At 45.3% G+C, this 24,132-nt stretch overlaps 1 protein-coding gene across 1 annotated transcript in view; it reads right to left on the bottom strand.

The window, feature by feature from the left end:
• The window catches only part of zswim6 (zinc finger, SWIM-type containing 6), a 55,897-nt gene extending 34,151 nt beyond the window's left edge, over window positions 1–21,746 (bottom strand). Inside the window, exon 1 of the mRNA XM_030768564.1 lies at window positions 21,320–21,746. Within this exon, the coding sequence (XP_030624424.1) occupies window positions 21,320–21,746 (427 nt within the window). The remainder of the gene's footprint in view (window positions 1–21,319) is intronic.
• Window positions 21,747–24,132: the final 2,386 nt, after the last annotated feature.

Raw genomic sequence — 24,132 nt, 5'->3', positions numbered from 1 at the left:
CAAGTTAGAAAATAACACGCCAACTGAACGGTTCGGTTCATATGGCCCTTTAACATATAGCACTGATAATTACATTTTAAACTCTGGCCATATGGTTAGTTTCCAGCCTTCTGGACTACTGTTACAGTGACAGAATGCACAATACAATCAAGAGGTTTAACTTCTGTCATGAATTGAACCCTATAACTATTACCCCAAAAGTAAAACGTGTATCATCCTCCAAGGGGCTAAAATGAGGAGGTTTAAAATTAGTCAACAACCTCTCACAGTACCATCTACTGATTATCACACCTCACATCTGAAGTAGGTTTTAAGTCTTGGCAACTTCTCATCAGGGTCAAATAAGACCACCATATATTATGCCGATGAGGATTTTCCTAAAACGTCAACCGGAGCCCATTCTGAGTCATCCTCAGAGGTCATGTTTTGTTTCATGCCACCAATTACCCGCAATTACTCATATTGCCTTGTTTTGTAATTAAGAGCGAAAATTAAAAAAAGGGCATGAACAACAGGAAATTTAAAAAAAAAAAAAAAAAACTTAAAATGATCAAGATAGTTTTTCAGCGCTACATGTTTTGCATTGTTAAAACCACAGAGGCGTCTGGTGAGAATTTACTTAAAAGTGGCCATTACACTTCTTCTAAGCTCTGCCAAGAGCAGCCTCTGTGCCTCCTTAAAGAGATGCATTAAAAAAAAAAAAAAAAAAGGAAAGATCCATCTGTCTGGGAGAATAATTGTCTTTTTGGCATTTGGTTAGAGCACACCCTTGGTCTGAGTTGAAAGGATGCCCTCATCTCTGCCTGCCCATAAACAAGAGAGAGAGAGAGAGAGAGAGAGCGCTATAACAAGCCAGCACAACTGTACACACTTTTAACCCCCAGCAAATATCTGCTGCATGCTGGACGTAGCTGGTCTTTCTTCGATAATTAACGGAGGTTACAACTGCCTGTTCATCTCGAATAATTAAAATATCTACACACACGAAACACACTTGATCTACGCTGAGCTCCAATAGACGGTCTCAAAGCACAGAGTTGGAAACTCCAACGCATGAGCACATGACTCAGACGTACCCTTGACACCACCCTTAACCAACTCCCCTCCATGACATACAAATAACCACAATCAATCAATCAATCCACCACAGTCATCAATTTTCACTGCATATGAAATGGTAACGGACGTCATCTAGATCATGTAAATCCTCATCGTTTCATCATAAATTGCGACGCCTTGCCGACCAAAGGACATGTAACGTATCACACAGACTTGTGTGAAGAACACAAAGACTACATTACAGGCAGACGTGAATAAAGAGTTTATGCCATGTGCATATTTGCCTTTTTTACAGAGTCAAAGCAAAGTAAACATCTGGGCGCCCCCCCCCCCCCCCCTCCTGATTTCTATTTAATTGTGAAATTCCATCACCAGCTTGTATCATAGCTCTATTGCAACACACCTTTATGGAGTTCAGACTGCAGGAAATTTAGGAGTCTATGGTAATTGATGTTTGTTAAGATACTCCATTTATTTTTTGACTGTTGGCTTGTTAATGCACCTCAGTTTGGGAGGACCTTGTTGCATACTAAAGGCTTAATTCAGCTAAGGTACGTTATAACACATCTTCCATCCACACTGAGAATACAACTGTCACTCTGATACGAACCTGTGCGAAATGACAGAGTTGATCACATTCAAGTAATACGGTCTCTTTAGGTCCGTTTCCTCTTTTATTACCTTCCTTAAAAATAAACAGAGTAGTCCACAGTTTCTTGCTTTAAAATGATCTTGCTGAATATGTATCTGAAAACAGCTCCTCTCTAAGCTGGTAAGACTGAAAGAACCTGATTGCAACTCACTGAGGGATGTATTCAAAAGGCGCTTTTAAGAAACTGTTAGACCTCAAAATGTGTGAATGTTTTTTTTTTTACTTTTTTCCCTTCCATTATAACCTGTGTGCAAAACCGTATCTCCAATTTTTACTGTGACTTAAACATCCTGGGAGCTGCAGTCATCTTAAGCTGTTCTTCTTTTGTGTCATCTCCTTCCTGTGCTGCTCTTTGAATAATGGATTACAGTTTGTGGTTGTTACCCGGTCGGCTTTAATAAACGGCTGAGTGAGACACATTCCAAGCTTTTATGATGACGACACGTTTTATTCTCTTTAAACACTGCTGACAACGTATGATTCGGAACCCTCAAAGGAGTGAAACTTTCACGCCGCCCCCTCCTTCAATCTAAACAACCCCAAAAAAAAAAAAAGAAAAAAAAGAGAAAGAGAGAGAGAGAGTGCAACCGAACGAGCTGTACTCTCAAAAAACAAAAAAACAAAAAACCAAAGTTCCTGTAATTAGTCGCATGTTCAAAATGATTTTTTTTTCTTTCTGCTGATGTGTGAGTGTCATGTCAGATATTGGTTTAAGCCGCTGAAAAAATTCCCCTTTGTCCGTCCCTCCCTGCCCCCCCCCTCCCTGACACACACCCACCCACCCCCCAATCCCCAAATGCATCCAACAGCAACAGCTAAAAGGAGTGGAAGCGCCCGGGCATTCATCAGTGTGGACATCTGGCTAGTTCACAGGCTTGGTGCTTTGACACACAGTGCAGCCCCAATCCAAACATACAGAGCCCAGTCAGCCTTTTCAGGCGCAGCAACTCCCAGAATTCCTGTCCGGTGAGAGAGAGAGAGAGAGAGAGAGAGAGAGAGAGAGGAGGCACCACATTTGAAACACAAAAGACATATCCCCTCTGCCACGGTGACACATATTGTTTTTTTTTCTTTTCCGATAAAAAGGGCAGTGGAGAGCAGCGGAGGTGGTGCAGGGTTGTCAGTTTTGTTTTTTTTTTTTTTCTTTTTTTGGACTTGGGGTTGAAATAGGATGACAACCCACTGTGTGTGGCTGGTCGTGATAGAAGAGCTGAGAGGAAGGGGAGAGGGTGGCACGGCCGTGACATATCAGCGCACGCTGCCGGATCAGGCGACGCGCGGGGACCGTCACGGGGCCAGCGCCTGCTGCGTCCACAACCCCCCCCCCCCCCCCCCCCCCCAAAAAATTCAGCCTTAAAGCCTTTTTCTTTCTGGTGATAGGAGCACTGGGCTAAAAGTGTGTTTCCTGCTTCCTGTGAAGCCAGACTGTGGAGGAGGGGAAAGAGCTACGCAACGCAAAAGGAGTTCCATCGCATCCTGTTATCTGAAGGGTAGAAATGCTGGTGCCAGCGCTATCACGCTTAAAGGATCTGCCCGACGTCGAGCGGGGGCCTTATCGACAGTCTAACTGGTCATCTTACAGCGGGGAGCATATCTGATTGGCTGAAGCGACGCAAAAAAAAAAAAAAAACCCACCCGGGCACACACACACACACACAGGCATGTCAACAAACAGTGCTCTCGGCTCCAAGTTCTCACCAAGCCAAGACAATGCTGCCCTAAGAGCTGGAGAGAAACAGACCCTCAACTCCGAATTTCAAAAGGCCTTTCTCCCATCCGCCCCCCCCCCCCCCTTCCTCTTCTCTGTTTGATTCTCAAGGACATAAGCTCAGTGCAAGACTTGACAAGTAGCACTTGAGTTTTTGGATCAAGCAGAGAGTGAACTAGAGAGAGTGAGAGACAGAGAGAAAAGAGAGAGAGAGAGAGAGAGAGAGAGAGAGAGACTGAGAGAGATGGGGGAAGAGCAGTTTGCACTAGAACCATTTCATTGAGAGTGAAAGAAAATCTCTACCAGGCTTTAAAGAAGAGTTGTTTTTTTTTCTGCCTCATGAGCACAACAATCTGTAACCCAAATATGTCTGGTTCGATTTCGCACGCAACTACACAAATTAATGTGAGTAAAGCAAAAGCCACCTCAAAGGCTTCATCCAGAAAACAGCTTATTTTGCCACTCAGATTTATTGCTTGTCATAGAGGTAAAAGAAATAAGAGGGTTTTGTTTTTTGCTTTTTTTCTTTCTTTTCGGAGAGCCACATGTGAAGCCTAAATGCGTTGAGACGCCCCCGTCGGGGGGGAGCGGGAGAAGAAAGGTAAATTGAGATTCGGCCGAAGGAACAACGCGGAAGCTGCGTGGAGACGTGAAAGAGGCCCGCGTTGATCACTGACCTCAGGCATATGGCTTTCAGCTTTATTCCGCTCCAAAACCAAAAACCCCGGTGTCTGGCTGGTGCCGAAAAAACGAAAACATATTTAGCGGTGCGGGCCCGGTCCAGTCCTATCGCCTTTTAAGAGTCTTAAAGCATTCGGGACGCTTTTAAGACCCTCCGAAAGCACTGGGGACGCTCAGAGCCAGAGAACCACATTTTGAGGATTGGCAGAGTTCAATCTTTGTGCAGGCTTCTCTCTTTTTCTCTCTCTCTCTCTTTCTCTTTTTCTCTCTCTCTCTCTCTTTCCTCTATCGTCTTTCCCAACCTACGCAATCCAAGTCATTTGTTTCGCCAGCACAAAGTCTCAGAGGGCTCTTGGCGACTTCAGCCAAAACGTACACAAATAAAAATTCACCAGTACTGAAAGCAAACACCTCTTTTGTTCCCAGCACTCAGAAATATGAAAAAAAAGACGAAAAAAATAGAAACAGTTCACACAAAAGATCCATTCTAACCTCTCTGGCACTTTGAAACAATAACGAATAAATGTCAGCACTGAATTTAAAAGCGGAACAAGTGAGAAAAAAAAAACCCCAAAACAAAACCAACCAAAAAAAAAAACGGCTGCCAGTCCCCCCCCCCCAAACGTTTAGCTTTGCCAAAACATGCCTAAATGTGGCTTCTTCTGAAAGAGTAGACTTTTCTCAATGAGAAAGGAGTTCGCTCTCTTGCGAAATCAAAGTGAATTGCCTGCTATCTAACTCCACACAGGGAGCGTTTTAAGGACTCCCAAAGCCCTTTCGGGGGGCGAGTGAGGAGCCCCGGAGCCTCTCGGTGCATGTGAAAGTCATGCACCTCCAGCTGTTACTGCATTCTGCGCTCCACAAAAAGTCAATGTTAGTGCACTGGGGAGGCCCCTCCGATTCTCCCCGCTGACTGAGTGACGGGTGGGCCAGGCCTTCCCGTTAGCCTCCTGCGCTACGGTTTTGTCAGCTGTTCCCAGGGCCAGCTGCAGGACACAGAGGGACCACAAGGCTGGACGAGAACAAGAGTGGACAGGGGGGGCTCGGACAGGCCAGCGTCTATTCTACGCCGAGTTTTGTTCGAGCGATGCTTTTCTTGACCATCGTTTACAACCTTTGTCCTTTGTCCCACCCTCGCCCCCTCCCCAAACGTACCCTTGCTCAGTCATCTTGCCATTCCTGAAGTGCTCTCTTGTATGAATTAACCACTCCCCCAGCCACCCCCACCCCACCCCAAAGCAAATCCCTTAAAGTAAATGCACTTGTGTGACAGAGAGAGAGAGACAGAGAGAGAGAGAGAGAGAGAGAGAGAGAGAAAGAATGAGGGCCCATCCATGCTGAAATATTATGTGTGAGTTTGTGCAGGCAGGCAGAAAGGCCCTCAGAGGGGGGCGGGGCACTCTGAATGGCTCACACGGCATCAGGCGTGCACATTAACAAAGACAAACAGTTAACAGGTTAATCAATGCAGAGCAAGGGTGCTCAGGCTCTCTGTTTGTGAGGACGTCTAAATGCAGAAGCATAATGTTTTCTTTAGGTGTTAGGGGCGAGAGAGCGAGTGAGAGAGAGAGCAGAGAACAAGCACAGAAAAAAGAGAGGGAGAGAGAGAGCAGGAGCACAACAGAGAGCAAGAGAGAGGGTGTGTGGGTGTGTGTGTGTGTGTGAGAGAGAGAGAGAGAGAGAGAGAGAGAGAGAGAGAGAGAGAGAGAGAGAGAGAGAGAGAGAGAGAGAGAGAAAAGAGAGAGAAAGAGGGAGAGAAAGAGCTTCTATCACAACTCATTTTGTGGCTTCTTAGGTGAATGTATGACCAACCGCGTTCAGGACCGTAGAAGTGAACTGGGTTTGGTCAGAGAACACAAGCATAAAGCTAAGAGTCAGTCTCTCGTTACTAAGGCACTAAACACTACAGAACAGGCAAACAGCGCCGACAGTGCAGAAGAATGGTGATGCCAAAATCTCCTCCCTTTCAAAATTTCCACAGGGGCAAGAGCAATAAAAAGGGGTTAGTGTTTGCCTCAAAGGTCAAATTCAAACCGTGCGCGTTCAGAGATACGCGGGTGGATTTTGTGAGCCGATCCTTGGCGCGTCTCAGAGCGAGGAAGCAGGCTTTCTGCCCTTGGCCCGTGATGGAGATCAGAGAACAGGGGCCTTCTTACTCCAGTGCTCAGAGATCAACAGGCAGAACCAAGTCCATTTGAATATTAATCTGCTTCTCTCTCTGGGCTCTGCGCTGGGGATATGAGGAGAGACACTGAGGCGGAGAGAGAAAAAGAGAGAGAGAGAGAGTGAGAGAGAGAGAGAGAGAGAGAGAGAGAGAAAGAATGTGTGTGTGTGTGTGTGTGTGTGTGTGTGTGTGTGTGTGTGTGTGGCAAGGAAGATTCAGATGAACTGAGGCTTAAGCTGATCTGACATTTGTTTTGTGTCTTTAATAAAAGAAAAAGGAGAAACAAAAAAAAGATGACACCATTCCAACAGGGAGAAGAGTCGGTGGCTTTAAATCTGTCTGATAAAAGGGAAAGAATCTGAACAGGAACACATCAGTCAGAGACCACACCCCCACCCTGCTCTACCCCGCCCCCACCCGCCGGTTAAACAGCTCAAACAAATACCCATGAGTCATCCGTTTTCAGCAGCAGTTAGAGGGGCTTTGTTAAAATAGTGGCAGTTTTCAGTAAGGAATCCAGCACGGGAGGTTAACCTACGTTTTCCTGTCATTAGCGGGAGCGTGTGTGAGAGGTTGTGTTTTTGTCTGTGCATGTGAGAGCGAGGGAGAGAGAGAGAGAGAGCAAAAACGAGAGAGAGAGAGAGAGAGAGAGAGAGCCGTCACTGACACAACTGTATGTGAGGAGTTGTGAGAGTCCCTGTGAAGTCATTAGTTTGGCGCTAGTGCGACTTTCTTTCCCTGCTCCACCTGTACACATGAACACTTCCTACTGAGCAGAGGCAGGAAGAGAACGGGGGGGGGGGGGGGGTGGGGTCTTCCAGACTCCTGCTCTTCTACACTGCAACACACATCATTCCTAACACAGGACACATAAGGTCAACCGTTGACCTTTGAACTCCCAACAGGTGCTCCCCAGACTGCATAAACAGGTTGGCGGGGGGGGCGGGGGGGCGTCCCTCCCGAATAGACCTAGGTCGCTTTCCCTCATCTGGAGGGCACCTAAGGGCTGCATAACGACAGAGAGAAGCTCTTCAGGATTACAGCAGGGAGGGCCAAAAACCCCTGCCACATTAACACAAGGTGGGGTTTGTTTGTTTATTTTTGAACCAATAGAAAGAGAGCGTGAAGAGGAAAAGATAACAAAGAGGTCGTGATGAATTTTATGTAGTCACATACGAGTGGTTAGTTTCTCCTGCCACACCTCCATATACATACCATATAAACATGTAATTGAACAGTAACAGGTAATATTAAAGTTATGGGCAAGATTGATCGATAATAACGAGCAGAAGAGGGAAAAAAAACCCCATCAAACTAATGGAGGGCACGCAGCATGCACTAAAGCCACTCACCAGAGCAAGAGACCCAAAGTACACATATGCTAGTCAAAGGAGACCATTTTTCAGCTGTTTATGGAGGTTAATGGCCAAAAACTCCTCCCTTGGACGAGATGACGGGTCTGACTGGATGTGTTTCTGTTGGACGGAGGCGGCCGATGGCGTCGGTCCATCTGGACCCGTCGCCTGACATGACGGGACGGAAACCAACGTACAGCTGGATCCGTCCCCGGCCGTTCCACAGCTTGGCCGCGGCCCAGCGCCGGCCTGCTAAAGCATGGCTAAAGAAAACAGCGCGGAAACAGGGACGTGACGGGGCCCCGATCCCGTGCCGGTACCTCCCAGGTCCAAAGCTTTCGCTCTGTTTTTAACAACATGGCTGATTTTCTAACACCTCAGAAATGACAACTGACACAGTAATGACACCACATATATATATATATATATATATGAATTATAAATTAACACGTGTGAAACAATTGGGGAAAAAAATGAGAGGAATCTGAGGGAGAGACCACTACAACACAAAAAAAAGGGACTGGGGGGTGTGGGGGGGGGGGGGTGGACATTCCAATGCCAGGCTCCGCCCCTTTCTGTCCCCCACCAGCCAATCAGCTATGTTTGTCAGACTTGACTGCCAGTGTATGATCAGTCCTGCGGTCACATGTGGCCACTCCTCCCTCCCCCTCCAAAGAGCATCACAAAACCAAAAGTAGCTGACAAAGAGGGAGCAGTCAGTCGAATGTCAGAGCAGGCAGTGGCCACAGAACCAAGACAAACAAATATGGGTAATCAGCTTTCCTCTGGAAACAAATACGGCGAGAGGCGTGTTAGCAAAACGCTTCTCGAAAGCGCAGCTGGCGGGAGAGAAAAATGAGCCTGCCGCTCCGACGGCTCTGGGTGTCACCAAAGGCACAACACAAACAGATCCATCACTCTTTCGCTCTCTCTCTCTCTCTCTCGTCAGTCCGACAGCTAGGCCCTGCTGTGCTCCTCCTGCGCCTCCTGCTCTCTCTCTCTCTCCCTCCCTCCCCTGCCAGCGGCTCCGGCCCAAAACAGCTGAGATGCAGGGATTAGATGAGGGCTAAACATCACTGCAAACATGCAACCGTCATTAAGGAAGTGTGTGTCACAGGCATGTTTACACAAAAAAAAAATGGTGAGAAGACTACAAAGAGAGCTCAGGCATGATAAAGACCATGGTTTCTGAATTATAGATACAGGTTACTGAGAATGGAGGTGTTTCAAAGTGCCAAAACCATATAAATCATAGCCCAGTTAAATCCATACTGTATCTTCTACCAGTGGTTGGAATGAATTGTCAAATTATAGATGCTGGAAGTTTCCGACACAAACAACACCCTCTCCAAAGCTATTTTCAACACCACCAAAAATCTAATAATGGCGAACATGAGCCAAAACATGACATCCTGATTTGAATAAACATATCAAAAAATGTTTTATAGTCATTTTAAATTACTGCAACTATTTTGAAATCGTTCTACAGCAGCCAGAAAGAGGTGACGGCATGGTCTCTGGAGCCTGAAGCCGACTCGGTTTTGGTTCTCGTCTTGTTCAGTGTTTCTGGTCGAGCACAAGAGCAAACAGATTCTTTTAAAGCCCTGGGTCTCGTCGTGCCCGAGAAGATGCCGAGATCTCAGCAACGCAAATATCCGTCGGCTGTGCCCAGTGCCTGCCACGTCTGAGGAGGATCGCGGCTGGCGCGGCTGCGCCCGGGCAAAGAACTTTTTAAAAGCCCGTCAAAGTCGCGTCTCGCTTAGCGCCAAGACAGCGCGGCTACCCGACCGACTGCCGCAGACCGACTTTCGCCTCAACATAAAACTCATTACCTCTCACTCCACCGTTTCCTCTGTTCTAAGGTTTCTTCACCCCCTTTTTTTTTTTTCCTCTCAATCTGTTCTTTTAACAATTGTGACATTCTCCTTTTTTTTTCTCTCTCTCTCTCTCCTTCCCTCATCCGAGGGAAACAAGTTCTGGAGGAACAAGTTCTGGTGATAGCGCGTGTGTCATTTGAAAACAACTTTTTATCTCTGGTGTCATTGCCCCATCAGCCAGGGCCCCGTCAGTCAGGGAGAGTCGTTACAAGTTTGCGACCTGTGGTTGAATGGAAAATGTTTGAAAGGCAATGGATGACATCTCCCTACTCTCGGGCGCAACTTTCAAAAACCGTTTTAACCTCCGGGCTAAAAAGAGTCACAGTGAACATGTTTCTCCCTCTCTCTGGTTCATCCTCACCAAACGAACAAAGACTTACGACAGAAGAACGACTGCATGATTAATTCCCTAAGGAGGCGTGGGATAGGATCGCCTGATCCACCTTCATTTTTAAGCCATGTGTCATTTACTACGTTTTCGTCCTAGTGCCGTGTAGAAACTATACATTTCTGAAAAAAAAACCCAAAAAAACAAAAACATACCAATCTAACCATTTCCTTTAAGTATAAATGCCTGCATCCATAATTAACAACGAGCTAAGGCTTTGCTCTGGCTCCGTCAGTATCGTCATGGACGTGGGTTACCGCGCAGGGGTGTGCTTCGTTTTTTCCACCGCTTACGGACGGAATGGTGATCGTTATTATAGCTCCCAGTTAGCCCCTCTACTCTCATACACCCCCCCCCCCGCCTGCTCGATCTCTCTCTCTCTCTTTCTCTCTCCTCACTAAATTAATCACACTGCCCCATTCTCGCGGTGCTAAATGTGTCATTTCTGTCATACTCTACCTTTGGATTGCGCTCCGGAGAGGAAGGCTAGGAGACCCATTCATCTTGCTCATGCCTCTATAAATCTTGATCGGTTTTTGGGGGGTGGGGTGTGGGGGTGTGGGTGGAGGAGTTGGGGGTTTGCCGGTGAACTGACATACGCTCAGTCTCCTCCACTCGCCCCCCCACCCCCCCACCCCAAAGCAAATAAAAATGATAACGGCCTGTCAATAGCCTCCTTCCCCTGCTTTTTACCAAACAAATCACGCTGCCGCAGTAGAGCATCTAGTCTGTCTGCCCAGCTCATAGGATCCCTTGGCATCTCAACATTCCCACAGGAAAACATTGTTTAACGAGTTTAATTCCAAATTACCAAACACATGTGCCCAAACACACACACACACACACAGACATTGGACAAACAGAAACAGCAAGGCTTGGAAGCTGTAGACTCCACTCTACCTCTAACTGCTTTATAAGGCAACAATCTAGATCTGGATTTTTTCCAAATATAGATTTATTATGAGACTGTAATACATACAGACGATTTGTTAGTGTTTCTGTGCCTAATTCGTCAGATAAAAAGATTATTTTTAGGAGGTTAACAAATATTTAAATGGGCAGGTTTCAACACTCTGCCCATTTTGACATTTGCGCTCAGATGTTGTTAATTTAAATATGAAAGGTTGTGTGAAACCTCACAATCTAAGAGCATGTGCACACGCGTGTGTGTGTGTGTGTGTGTTCGGAGAGGGGTGTGGGTGGTGTTAGAGGCTTGTTTCCTATCCGCGACAGTCAACCCAAAGCTTAGCATTTCACTCCGACGGGTTTTTCTTTTTCGCCAAGCACTCTGAGGTTCAGATCAGAGATGCTCCTTTACCGTCTGGGTGCCCCTCACATGTTATGATCCCCCCTTTTAAACCTGTTTTCTGGGTTCAGGCTTGTCCGTCCGGTTGGCGAGGTGACTCTCGAAAACGTGATTCACGCCTCCGCGGGGACGGTTAGCGAGGTGACTCTCGAAACCTGATTCATGTCTTGGCGGGACGGTTGAAGGGTGAGACCGAGCCGAGATTGTGAAAACAATGCGGTCCTACGTGTAGAGCTCGAAGGAGCAGAACGAGAGAGAGCGAGAGAGAGAGCGAGAGCACAGACCTGTGTGAACATGTGTGGGCCCTGGAGGGGTAAACGTGTTATTGTTTACCTAAACACAGGCCGTTTCTGAGCGTACGCTCTGAGGAAGAGACAGGCACGGCAAGCCTGTATGATGCCCTGTTTCTTTTGTCCAAGATCGTTATTGTCTGAGCAGAGGAGGAGAGAATGGGGAGCGGAGTGTGTGGGCTTTGGAAAAAGCAGCGAAACTCAATCCAGAACCTTGGTCCCAGACGTGGGAGCTGAAGCAGGAAGTGGCAGATAAGTGTTGACCCGGGTTTGCTTTTGAAATCGAACGCCGAGATCAGGAAACGAGCAAGAGAGCCCGCGGACGTCGCCAAGGGGACCAGGGCTAACCGTGCTCGGGCGCAAAGAGAAAATTAACGAGAAAAAGGATTGAAATAAAGAAATAAACAAAAAAAAGAAAGAAATAAACCTCCAAATGCCAAGCTTCATCAACCAGACGGACAGCTCAGACCGTTTGTCACATGCGTCTTGATGACACGGCGGATGGAAATGCTCTTTTGAAAAGGCATGTGCATCCGACGACTATGCCCCCTCTGCCACCCCCCTCGCTAAATAGCTTTCTGCAAGTCAAGTCAAAGCCTGCTTGAACACCACACACTGAAGGACGTATGGGCCTCCAAGAATGGCCTCCGAAGAACTCAGACCATGTGCAAAATCTGTGCGTTGGCATACCAAACAGAGATAATGCTACCACTCACAGTGGTGTTTTTTTTTTTTTTGAACGTCCCTGCCTCTACAGATTCAAAACCTCCTCCTTCTCTTTCTCCTTTTACAGAGGAGCACATAAACATTAGCGAACCACAGCACTAATCTAAAGCTCTTTATGAGTAGAGCTTAGTCATTAATGTGAACTTAAAGCTATCATCCATCATCACACAGTTTCCAGGACTCGCGCCCTGTCCCCGGATAATGAAGACTGATTGGATTTTCAGTCAGCCTAACGAAGGGGCTCCGAGTACACAGGGAGGACAAAACAACTAACCAACCCGACGGAGCCCCCCCCCAAAAAAACCTCCATAACCTGGAACATACGGGAGCAGGAAGGGGGTATGGCAGTTTTCCCGATTTACGGTCCGCTCCCCTCTGAGGGACCCTCCAGCGTCGTGCGTCACAACTCGTCAGGGTGTCCGCCCAAAAACTCACGGTTCTGCCAGGAACTCCCCATAGTCTGGATTAGGAACAGGACCGCCAATCTGGCCCTTTGAGGTAATTCCCATCTTTTGCGTCAACGGTGCGACCTTGGGTACACGTCGAGGTCCCTTGATTGGGTCTTTTAATAGGGTCTGGTACCGTACGGGCCTGCGGAGAAACCTGATGTCACAGCTGAACCGGGCCAAAGACTAGAGCGAAGATAAAGCCGTGACGCGGAAAACAAAAACAACGACATAAGCGGCAAAAAAACAAAAAAACAAAACAAAACCCCCCACAAGTGCAATGAATCCAACCCTAAGGTAAGGTAAGCCTGCTTTACACCTCCCCCACCTCCACACCACTCCTCCTCCTCCTCCTCCCCTCTCTCTCCCCTGCTTTACCCTCAATGAAGGTTAATGGCACAAGGGGACAAGGCTGAATACAGATGAGTGTAAGATGGATGGAGAGCTGGGGGAAAGCAATCCCGCAGGTCTAGAGTCTCAAGATTAACTAAATATTAACTAACCAAAAAAAAAAAAAGAAAAAAGAAAAAGAAAAAAGAAAGAAAGAAACTTCCCTAAATCCAATTAAAGACAGCCCTCGCCTCCTCATCTGATGACTGCTCACGAAATGTGGTAATCGCATTCGAGCGCCTCTTCTCCTCCTCTGGACCAGTGCATTTAAAGGTAGACAGAGGGCGAAAATCTTTAAAAAGGTGGGCAGATTCTTATTGCCGTCCCCCCCCCCCCCCCCCCCCCCCTTACAGTCTAGAATAAAACAATTACAGATGTACTTCTAGAGTGGGACAGGGATTTGGCTGAATACTGTGGACTGTCTGTCCTTCAGCGGCACGTGGGTATTTTCCATATCATTGTCAGAGACAGAGAAAATCTCACACTTTGAAAAACAAAAAGCGGCTAGACAGAATTTACAGGGGGCATGTCGCAAATAGACGAATCAAAAGATTCTAAATTTAAAGACCCGAATCTGAACCTCCTTGTGCTTCAACTTGAGAGCCTCTACCATCTGTGTTGAATAGGTATTGTGGACTGGTCTAGTCTACTTTGTTTAGCTTTGTTAGGGTTTATGGCATACTGCAGTACACATAAAAATTGATTATGTGAAGGCAGAGACATATCGAATTCCCATCTGCATTAGAAATTATGCCGATAAACTACACAAAGATCCGAGAGGAGAATGGGGGGGGAAAAAAAAAAGTCACCCCCCCTCCCTCCCCCGCCCCCAAACCCTTTTCTCTCTCCCCCCCATAAATACCCCTGCACCATTATGATCGTTCAGGACTCGTGTTCCTATTCGCTGAATCAAAAACAAAAGACAAGATGGCAGGATTTAAACGGAGCATGCACCCCAAAGGCGAAAGACTGCTGACATGGCCTTGAGCAGGGCCTTAGTGTAACTGGATTTTCTATAGCGCTCAACAACAAACACGGCTCCAGCGTGGGCCACCAAGACACCCCCCCCCCTCCCCTACAACTCATCACGTCAAAGCATAAACTCATTTGACACTGGCTGTCAAGGCACTGTCTTAAGTCTGTGGCCTGATCCGTTTTTTTGTTGTTTTTTTTTCTCCCTGGCAGACGGCCGCAAGGTCACAAGTGTATACCTTAAATAAAGATCGTATGTCTGGACAAAGAAACATACGTTCGTGCGTTTCGAACAAAGAAGAAACAAAAGGTATGTTTGTCGGTTGGGCAAAGGATGACTTACATAAACTCTCTCTCTTTCTCTCTCCCTCAACACAAACTCACTTTGCACTCAACACTTTGAGTGAGATTCAAAGGCAGTCTCTCAAGAGGGACGAGGCATAACATATACAATAATTCCATATGTCCAGACGGAACGTATTACGGGAGGAATCCATATGAACGTCTAGCTAAAGAACAAAGGGATAGTCTCTGCCGCGTCTGTTCTGGGGGCTAACAAAGCGCACTCCTCTCTGCACGTACCAAGGTATTGTAGGGGCGAAATTCAAAAACACCCTTTAAATCAAAAACGAGCAACTATTGCTCAAAATGTCATATAGATTCTATCAAAAGCAGACCAGAAAAAGACAAAAAGAAAAAGAAAAAAAAAATGAAAGAGCTTTAAAGGCCAAAGGCTTGAAAAAAAAAAATAAACTTGACATCCACATTTCTGATTGGACTTTGTCTCACTTTTCTTCTCCAACGCGTTTCCCAATCGTCTAGAATTCGCTTGTGTTATCTGAGCTGTTAGCACGTTAGCATTCAGACAGATTAGAGACCCGGACTGTGAGTCTGAGATGGATATTTTTGTTTTTTCCCCCCCATCTCTCCCCCTCACCCCAGCCCATCCAGAGAGAGCAGCTCCCCTCTCTCTCTCTCTCTCTCTCTCTCTCTCTCTCTCTCAGCGTACCATCGCCACTGGATGCCACTCAAGTATTTGGAAGTGAGGAGGCTGACTACATTCCAGCCAATCAGAATTCTCACCTAATCTCCCGCTGCCGTTCCACGAATGCCGCCCTGCCTGTAACACAACATGAGTTTCACACATTCGGGCCCTTGGCTGTCTGCTCACATCTTACTTTATAGGACCTAAAAATAAAATCAAATCAAATCAATAAATTATAAGTGGAAAGCATGGGCGGGAAGCCACACATTCAGGACATGCAGAACCGATCGCAATCACAGATCCAGAAATGTCCAAAAGAAAGCAGAGTGGAGTCAAACGCAGGCGCGTCGTATTCTTGTCAGTTACTTGACCATGAGGTCAAAACACTGAAGTGCTCACAGAGTCCGACATACATTTGAGCACTATTATCTGCACTGAAGAGAGGGCAACTATAAGATGATGGTTTGGACACTGAAGCAGACAAAACCTCTTCAGCTATCAGAGTCGTCCGTTTCCATCCCTCTCTCCTCCTCCTCCTCCTCTTCTTCTTCTTCTTTTTTTCCTCCCCCCGATTCAAACGCGTACGGGTTATGCGAACGAGGGAACGCTGAGCTTCGCTCATGACAAAGAGCAGGAGAAAACAGGCTGCAGCCGAACGTCAGGCGACTTGAAACGCTCACCAGACCTCTGGCAAATCCAGAGTATTGGACAGAAAAGTAAATCAACTGTCCAAAACCCCTGCCGCGCTCTCGGTTCGGTTAAAACAAAAGGGTTGCACGGCGATATAACTGAAGATAGGGGCCTATGTCATCCCTTGCAAAATCATCTCGACTTGACTTTTCTTAGTCATGGAGGCAAAACAGAGCCAAAACACAGGTGCAACCCTCTTACCTGGAGTCAACCTGAAATGCCATGACAATGCATCTTTTGCATGTCACTACTCAAATTCAAAGACAAATAAAACTCATTGTGAATGCTAATCTACCTCATTTGGTGTGTGTGATGGATGATGGGGGAGACAGAAAGCTCTTCCCTACTGATTTGAGGACTATTCACAGGATGCTCTGTCAGGAATTATTTTTCCCCCATCAGTTTTCTTTGGACTGGCAGTTGACTGAAGCTCTTGTGTGTATTGTGAGCACAAGTAAACTGTGAGAAGCAGCCACTCAGAGTGTGCTCATGTATTCCCAGAATCCACCGCCCCCTCTTTACCGATATATGTAGGAGAACACAAGAACCTTGCTGTGCTGCTCTGTGACTGTTTAAATGTTGAGAAACTTAGGGTCCGCTGCCCGCTTAAAATTCATCATCTGGCAAAGACCTGGAACCTTCTATGTCCATACTGTCTACATTGCTTGGATATGAATTCATGCAAACACAAAGTTGCGAAAGTTGTTTTGGAGAAGATTTATGCTGTCTTTCTCTGGGTCTAACTGAGACTACATAGAGTCTCTCAGAAACCATATAACATCGGAAAATTTTCTGTGAAGTTACAATATGATGAACAATGCCAATTTTCAATGAGGAACAACCATGACCTCACAAAACAGCAGTAGTACTAAAATACACACACACACGTTACTAAATATACACACACACACACACACACATTACTAAAAATACACACATTACTACACTCACACATTACTAAAAATACACATACACAATTTTACCTAAAAAGAAAACAAACAAACAAACAAACAAAAACAGCTATCTGTCATTGCTGGGCCAGTACAGTCAGCCTCTCATTCTATGCTTTTCTGAGGCATCAGAGCAGTGATCTCACGCCCTGCTCCTTCCTCCAGACGCACATCAAAGGGCCGTGCAGAGGGGCTAGATTTCGACATATGGTGCAACTCTGCTAGCTCTGTCAGAGCGAATTCTGTCAGCTGCTTCCTATCACTTGACCTGATCATTATCCTGATCATCTAACGTGCCTCTCAGAGGCATCACCGCTCGTTCAATTCTTCTGAACAAAAAAAACAAACAAACAAAAAAAAAAAATAAAAATAAAAGTTTATTTATTCAGACACCACATTTAATGTTAGGTCTGGGATACAATCTTATTAAAAAGAGTTGCGGAGTGTGTCGAAAATTAAAACTAAATTTGTGTTTCAATCACCGATATCTGATCAAACCGACGTGCTCTGCCCGACGGGACACACATAACCAACGCGTGAACCAAAAATCCCCACAATCTTATATATATATATATATGTGGCGTTTCGATTAAAAATTGCTATTGACTTGTCTCTAAAAACTAGGCAATATCAGCTTAGCCCACTAGCCATCTCTAAACTGACTGGAACGTCAACCCAATTTAGTCAAAGTGAAGATTTAAAAAAAGAAAGAAAGAAAAAAAAAAAGGCTTTGCTAGCTCTGAGAGCGGGTCCTGGGCGCCCCCCCTTCCACACGGCACTGCAAACTGCCTCAAAAGCAACATGGTCATGCAAGATTTAAGTTCTTGATCTTAAATTCTGCACTTCTGTGTACAAAATGTCAGAAATGTCAGTGGAAGACTGCAAAGTGCCCTGAATGTTTTTTTTTTTTCCATTGGCTTTCTAAGCACGAAGCTATGTCAAATTTGTTTAACATGAGCACACACCTATCTATGACCAAAACTGCACACACACGCACGCACATGCACACACTCACGCAAACACAAAAACACTCTCACAGGAAACACCCACAGATCCTTAAATACAAAAGTACATACAGCATGTGGACAAAAGCTATATACCTTAGAAACATACACCGTGTTTAAATAGATCTAACATATACTCTATCTACAGCCACGGAAGAAATAACATGTGTGTACATGTTTAAAATTGGAATGCTGTGAGACAGCAAACAATCATGTCCTCCATACTTCATTTAAGAAGACCAGAGTGATCACGATGTATTTTAAATAATATTTTTGACATTGAAATCTCCAGATCCTCCAGCTGTTTCAGGGAAGGCTCTATGACCACAGCCTTGGCATGGCAAGTGGTTTCTCTCGTCTGATTGGTCCTGTCCCTGCTCAGATCCCACCCTGAAATGCCACTCAAATCAGTAACGTCATTACCGAGAACAGAAACATTCTTATCACCACATCGTTATTGTACTGTGCTCAACCAAATGACACTGAATGAAACAAAACCCCCAGAAAGGTGGGTATTGTTGTTCTGGGTTTTTTTTTTTCCTGTCATGTCATTAATTTCCATTAGTGAAAACATCAAGGGGAAAAAAAATGTGTCAACAACATATTGTGATCCACTGTCAACTTTTTCCCCCCTTTTAATTACATCTAGTATTGACTGATTAATCCATTGCCAAACTATTGTGATAAATAGCAGACAGCACTTCAGTCTAATAGGATTTGCATAACCTGACCTTTGACCTTATAAACCAGGAACAGATGGAAACAGACAAAACACTGGGTGATAGTAAGTTGACAAAGGGGGAGGGGGGGCTGAACTTGAACTCAGTGACCGCTGAACTAAGGCCAAGTCTAGGAGCCTATCTGGAAAATCAATACATAACAGGACAATGCATAAGAGGCAAGGCTGTTTATAAAACGAACCATCTAAAGCGTATAGCAATTCACAGCATACAGTACATTGATTCCATTCTCACACCACACAGTACACACTGCCTGACTCAACTACATACAGTACACACAACAACTGCCTCACATCCATTCTCACAACATACACTACCCATCGCGACCCTAATTAGGTTAAGCGGCTTAGAAAAAGGAATGAATGAATGAATGAATGGACATACACTGCACACAACAACTGCCTCGCTCAACTACATACAGCGCACAGAACAACTGCCTCATTCAACTGCAAGCAACGCCAGCCTTAAAAGAACACAAAAGGCTTTCGTTTTATTCTCCTTCCTTGAGTTTTTTTCTTAATGGATCCGTTTAAAAACGATCATAGTGTTTTCACAAGCGACACCCCCCCCCCCCCCCCCATGCCACCCTGGACCCCCGTTCAGTTACTCCACTGATACATTCAAAGCAATCACGTGCATACACAACCCTGAAACAAACAAACAAACAAACAAACATGCAAACCCAAAAACAGCTACATGCCTGGTAATCTCCACGCGTGCCTGGCGGTCTCTCCTATGCATTGACAGGTCTGTCAAATACCTGTGCGATAAGCACGTTCAGTTTCGTGACGACCGAAAGAGAAGTCTCTCTCTGATGTCCTTGAGTGGTAAATATAGAACCATAGTGGCCAGCTGCCAGGGCGAATAGCAAAGCTATGTTTATATTTACAGCTGCATGTATGGCTCTTACATGCATAGACTTATACCAGCAAACAGTAAGACAAAAAAAAAAAAAAGAAATTACAAACAAACAAGTGTAAGAATGATCATTATTTTCAACCTCCATCATACTGAGGCTACTTATCAAGCTGCTTCAGGTCTGTGAAGAGCAGCATCCTGCGCTCGCCCTGTGTCAGGGCTTTGCATCTTTTATTTATCGCCACTTGGCTTTATTTTTGTGGCGCATTCCAGATTGGGATGTAATCAGCCAAGAAACCCTCCCTGTGTGTGTGTTTGTGTGTGTGTGTGTGTGTGTGTGTTGCTGTCATTTCCCATCGCTAGAGTGCAGAAAGAACCATGCACGCATACAAAGGGGAAAAGCACTCCTTTTCTGGCAGGAGAACCGGAGAAAATTTTAAACTGAATCGGATGGAAAACAGGAGTAGGAGGAGGAGGAGGAGGAGGAGGGAGAGCTTCTCGATCTTCAAGACAGCGACGATGTTTGAGAGTTACCGGAGAGCAGCTACATAAGGAGACTAGATAAAGACACACACACACACAGGCCTGTGTACTATTGTGAACTGAACCCCACTTTGGCTCAAAGGGAAGGGAGCAGAGCCCAGATGAGGCTCCACTGATCCAACAGTCGATGGAGGAGGGGAGGAGAGGGGAAATAGTGAGGCAGAAAATTACGTTTGCAGATTGCATTACAATTCAAATTAACCACAGAGACTAATAAGATTAAAATCCTCAACTGTTTCCAAGGGCGGGGAGCCACGAATCACTAGCTAATTGAAGTGACCCTAAACAAAGGTGGCTTAAGTTTGAATGTACAGTCAGTGAAATCTCGAAAGAGAGAGAAAATATATACATGTGTGTATTTTTTTTTCAGCAACGACTAGTGAGATGTTTATTCTGTGACTGCTGACGTTATTATTAGCTGGAACAGCTAAGGAGTGGTATGACAACACGAGAACCCGAACCAATTAGCTGGAAATTTGAGAAAATTATCCAGGTCCATTTAAAAATTGAGTCTCTGCAGCTTTAAATCGTCATTCCTCCCACCCCTTTCCAAATCTCTTCTATTTAACAAGCAGTGAAAAGAAATAAAAAGGCGCTTTTGTTTGCCTTCCTTTTGGAGGGTGACAGAAAGCTGAAAAGACACAAATGAACATGAAAATGGGAACAAAGTGCCAATTTCAATAGGAATGCCTGACGGCTATTTGATATGCGCACTGACAAAATACAAACCAAAAAAAAAAACCAAGAGGTTGCTCCAAGAACAAACAATAAAATACTCGGTCGTTTCTTATTAAACAAGTAAGTCGTTCTATCGCCGAATGTGTCATAAAAAGGCCTCGGTTTATGCAATGAACAAACGCATATTTGGTGACATTACCTACTCAGCGAGACGTAGACTCGCTACGCCAACAACCTCCCCCCATGCTTTCCACTTCGAAAAATAAACAGAACAGACAAGCTTCGCCGTCCTGTCGGTCTAAATAACACAGTTTAAAAATACGCTATGTTCACAAGTAAGGGTGGCACAGTATTTTGCTGTGAAAGCGACAACATGATAGGGAACAAAATATTATTTAAATGTTGAATCTATAGCCACATTTAGCTAGACCCACTTCCGTGGTGTTTTTTTTTTTTCGCTCGTGAGTCGGGTTAAAAATATGCCGTCGACATAGATTAAGAAAAAACAAAACTGTCGCCAAAGCATTTTTCATAAGTGTTCGGAACACAATCGTTAGGGTTTCGGGCTCTTTGGACCACATTTAAAAAGAACTGAGAGAAAACCAGAAACATTTATTCCAGCTCAAGGCAACGTTAACCCTGCTGGGAGATTTAAAACCCTTGAGTGCCCTTTGTCGCTGCTTTTCTCCCTTTGTTCGTCGTAAATTCAATAGACTTCCTTCAGTTGTGAGACTGGTTTCTCGTGTGACTGCAATTGAGGTTCAGCTGTATTTCTTAACGACGTTATTGTTGGCATGGTAAGACTCAGATGTTGAATAAATTACACATTTTCCAGCCCGGTTCGTTCATCCACTCACCGACTTGCAATACGTTGTCTACACAGCCACTCTCCAGCAATGCTATGCCTCGTCGGAAAGGCAGCCGGGTTTCGTCACTGTTCTCCCCGGCAGCCCCACTCTCCTCTCCGCCTGTGTTGAAGGAGGAATACATGCAGATTTCCCGTTCGCTCCTCGGGAAAGACCAGAAGACGATCCTCCTTTGAACGGGCTCTGGGATCCTTTCGAAGCGTTCCTCTACCCTTTGAAATGGCCACTTCTCGGCTACTTTCCTTGCTGCGATGTCCAAGAGAGATTCTGGACTCTGGGTTTTGCTCGACCCCCCTTGACCAGTACCCGAACCACCACATACCGTTCCTCCAGCCCGTTGCCCCTGTCTGCATGTTGTATTATACCCGGGTCGGCAGCAGAGCCGTTTAGCTGGGGGCTGCGGAACGCGCTCCGCCATGATCGCACTGCTATAACAGCCACAGCGGAAGTCACCGTACCATATAAACGGGATAAGGAAGGGAAAAGGTTACACTCAGATCAATTGTTCGCCGTGTATGGACAAATTGTCCTTATTTGGAAAAATGGGCGGTCTTTCGGAATGTTGTCAAGTCTTTTGTGTAGACAAATTAAGAAAGGGGCGGGCCTTGTGTGTCTGCAGCTGTGCTAAAAAAGGAATGGAAGGCGGAATTCCCGAACGTCGGCAAATCCTTTATGAATCCATACGTATCCGAATAGGAGGGGTTCGAGAAAGGTCGGACAACTTTCATGTTCTCTTTAAAGAATTTACAAGCAGTGTTTTAAATACTGGGCGTTCTCAGAATTTAGCAGGCGGTGCTTACGCTCACGGGCTCCGATGAACAGAAGACTACTGTGAGACAGAAAAAAACAGAATGCATGAAAAATGATAAATAGGGGGTGGGTCTATGGTGGAGTCTGGGTTGAAAATTGTCACAGACGTTTCCGTGTTTCTTCGTCAGGAGAGCGCTCTTAAAGAAACAAAGAGGTGCCATTCGTGACGGTTTAGTGGAAAGGAATGCGGTCTAGGACGTTCCCCTTGCAGCTCCGATTTGAAGGACTTGGCAGAAGTTGCCCTATGTTACACTGATCTGACATCAGTTATGTTTTTTGTGTAAATGTGTAAAGTTAGGATCCGGGCCAGTGGGGAGCTGCTTCTAGATCACCTTAAAAGGGTAACCTATACCAGAGCGAGTTTGAATTTGACATCGACATCCAGGTTATTCCTAGCGTTTAGTTTGACTGTCCGGGAGAACGGCCAATCACATGGCCGCGCTAGAATGGAATTATAAACCGGTGGGCCATTTGGTAAAAGGTAAAGCGTGACAAGGTTCTCCGGAATAAAAAGCCTGAAGGTAATGTATGCTACATCGATGGTCGATAAGGCAACTGTATCATCTTGCCTACAAAAAACCACAGTTTCGTGACAAGGAGGAAACATCTACTGCAGTCACACAGACATGACAACATTTTAAATATCCACTGCTGGGCACGTGCTCCATGTTGACGTTTTCTTCCTGTGCGAAACGCTTGGCCCGTTATCTTAAAGCGGCCGTTCGTCTCACCTTTCCACACATCCGCTTGCCAAAATGAAACCGGCTGATGCTATTTCACTGCCCTAACTGCCAACCCGTAGCAACGACCGCACCCATAGTTAAAATGATTTTTAATTATGGGTGTGAGCTACGAAAGAATTTGAAAGGTTTCAACAATGGGCGCGTATTTATGATTTGGCCTGTAGCCCACGGTCATGTGTAACAAAAACAAAAACCCAAAGCAAAAAAAAAAAAAAAAGAATTGTCTTTGAACATTAAGCCATTGAGAACGGGTGTAAGATGACGATCAAAGTTAGTTCAGGAAAGCCATGTTCATAATAAAGCTATGTTACTGTTTTGTTATGCAGAGCCTGTTATGCAGAGCCTGTCCTTGGCCGTATGTCTTGTAGGCAGATCTTTTTCATTTCCTGAATCCCGTCGGGTAGATGACGAGACTTCAATGGATGTGTGAAAGGTAAAGGCAAATAATCACCTAAATAAGAAAGAATACTCCTTTAATTTCGTGAGGGAGTCTCAGAGGTGGTATTAAAATGGGTGGCCTTAAGGCAGACTTAATTGATTGAAAAATGTGATGTAACTAATTGCAACTCATAAGCAGGTTGTTGTAATTCTGTACTGATCAATGCAATGAAATTCAGACGTGTGTCCAGACTAAAGAGGGGTTTTTTTTTCTTTTCTTTTTTTTTTTAATTCATTCACCTTTTTCTCTTATGTCAGGAAGACTAACCCTAAATCCACCTCACACTCTTCTGTTAGACAGCGCTGTATACCTGAGTCATCATTTTCAGGTGAAGACCCCCAGTACATGTTGCCACCATGTTGCTGAGGGTGGTGCACACACACTACAGTTAAGCCCTTGAATAAGGTAGTTATGAACTAGACAGAATCTTCTGGAACCTTACAGCCTCCCAGCATCCCTCTGTCAACGTTTTGGGTCATGTTTATCACGCCCTCCATTCCTGTCATATGAAAGTTCAGTGATTCACATTTTGATGAGAGAGTAGGGTTTGCTGATACCACTTAATGACACTACTGCATTCATAAAACTGCTTGTGCCTTCTCGGGGGCAGGAGTAAAAACACAAAGGGGTTATTTTTCTATCAAACCTGTTTGTATCACATCACAGCTTTTTAATGTAACCCTACAGGAAGATCTGGAACCCTTTGGAAGGGGGCAGGAAGAGGATTTGAACAGGGAAACTAGTAAAACATACAAACCACAAGACAAATAACAGAATTTTCAAGGTTTAGAAACGCAGAGGATTCAGAGCAG

Source organism: Chanos chanos, chromosome 3 (genome assembly GCF_902362185.1).
Source record: "Chanos chanos chromosome 3, fChaCha1.1, whole genome shotgun sequence".
Taxonomy (NCBI): domain Eukaryota; kingdom Metazoa; phylum Chordata; class Actinopteri; order Gonorynchiformes; family Chanidae; genus Chanos; species Chanos chanos.
Note: the sequence above shows the minus strand (reverse complement) of the source record. Positions and strands in the feature narration are given on the sequence as shown.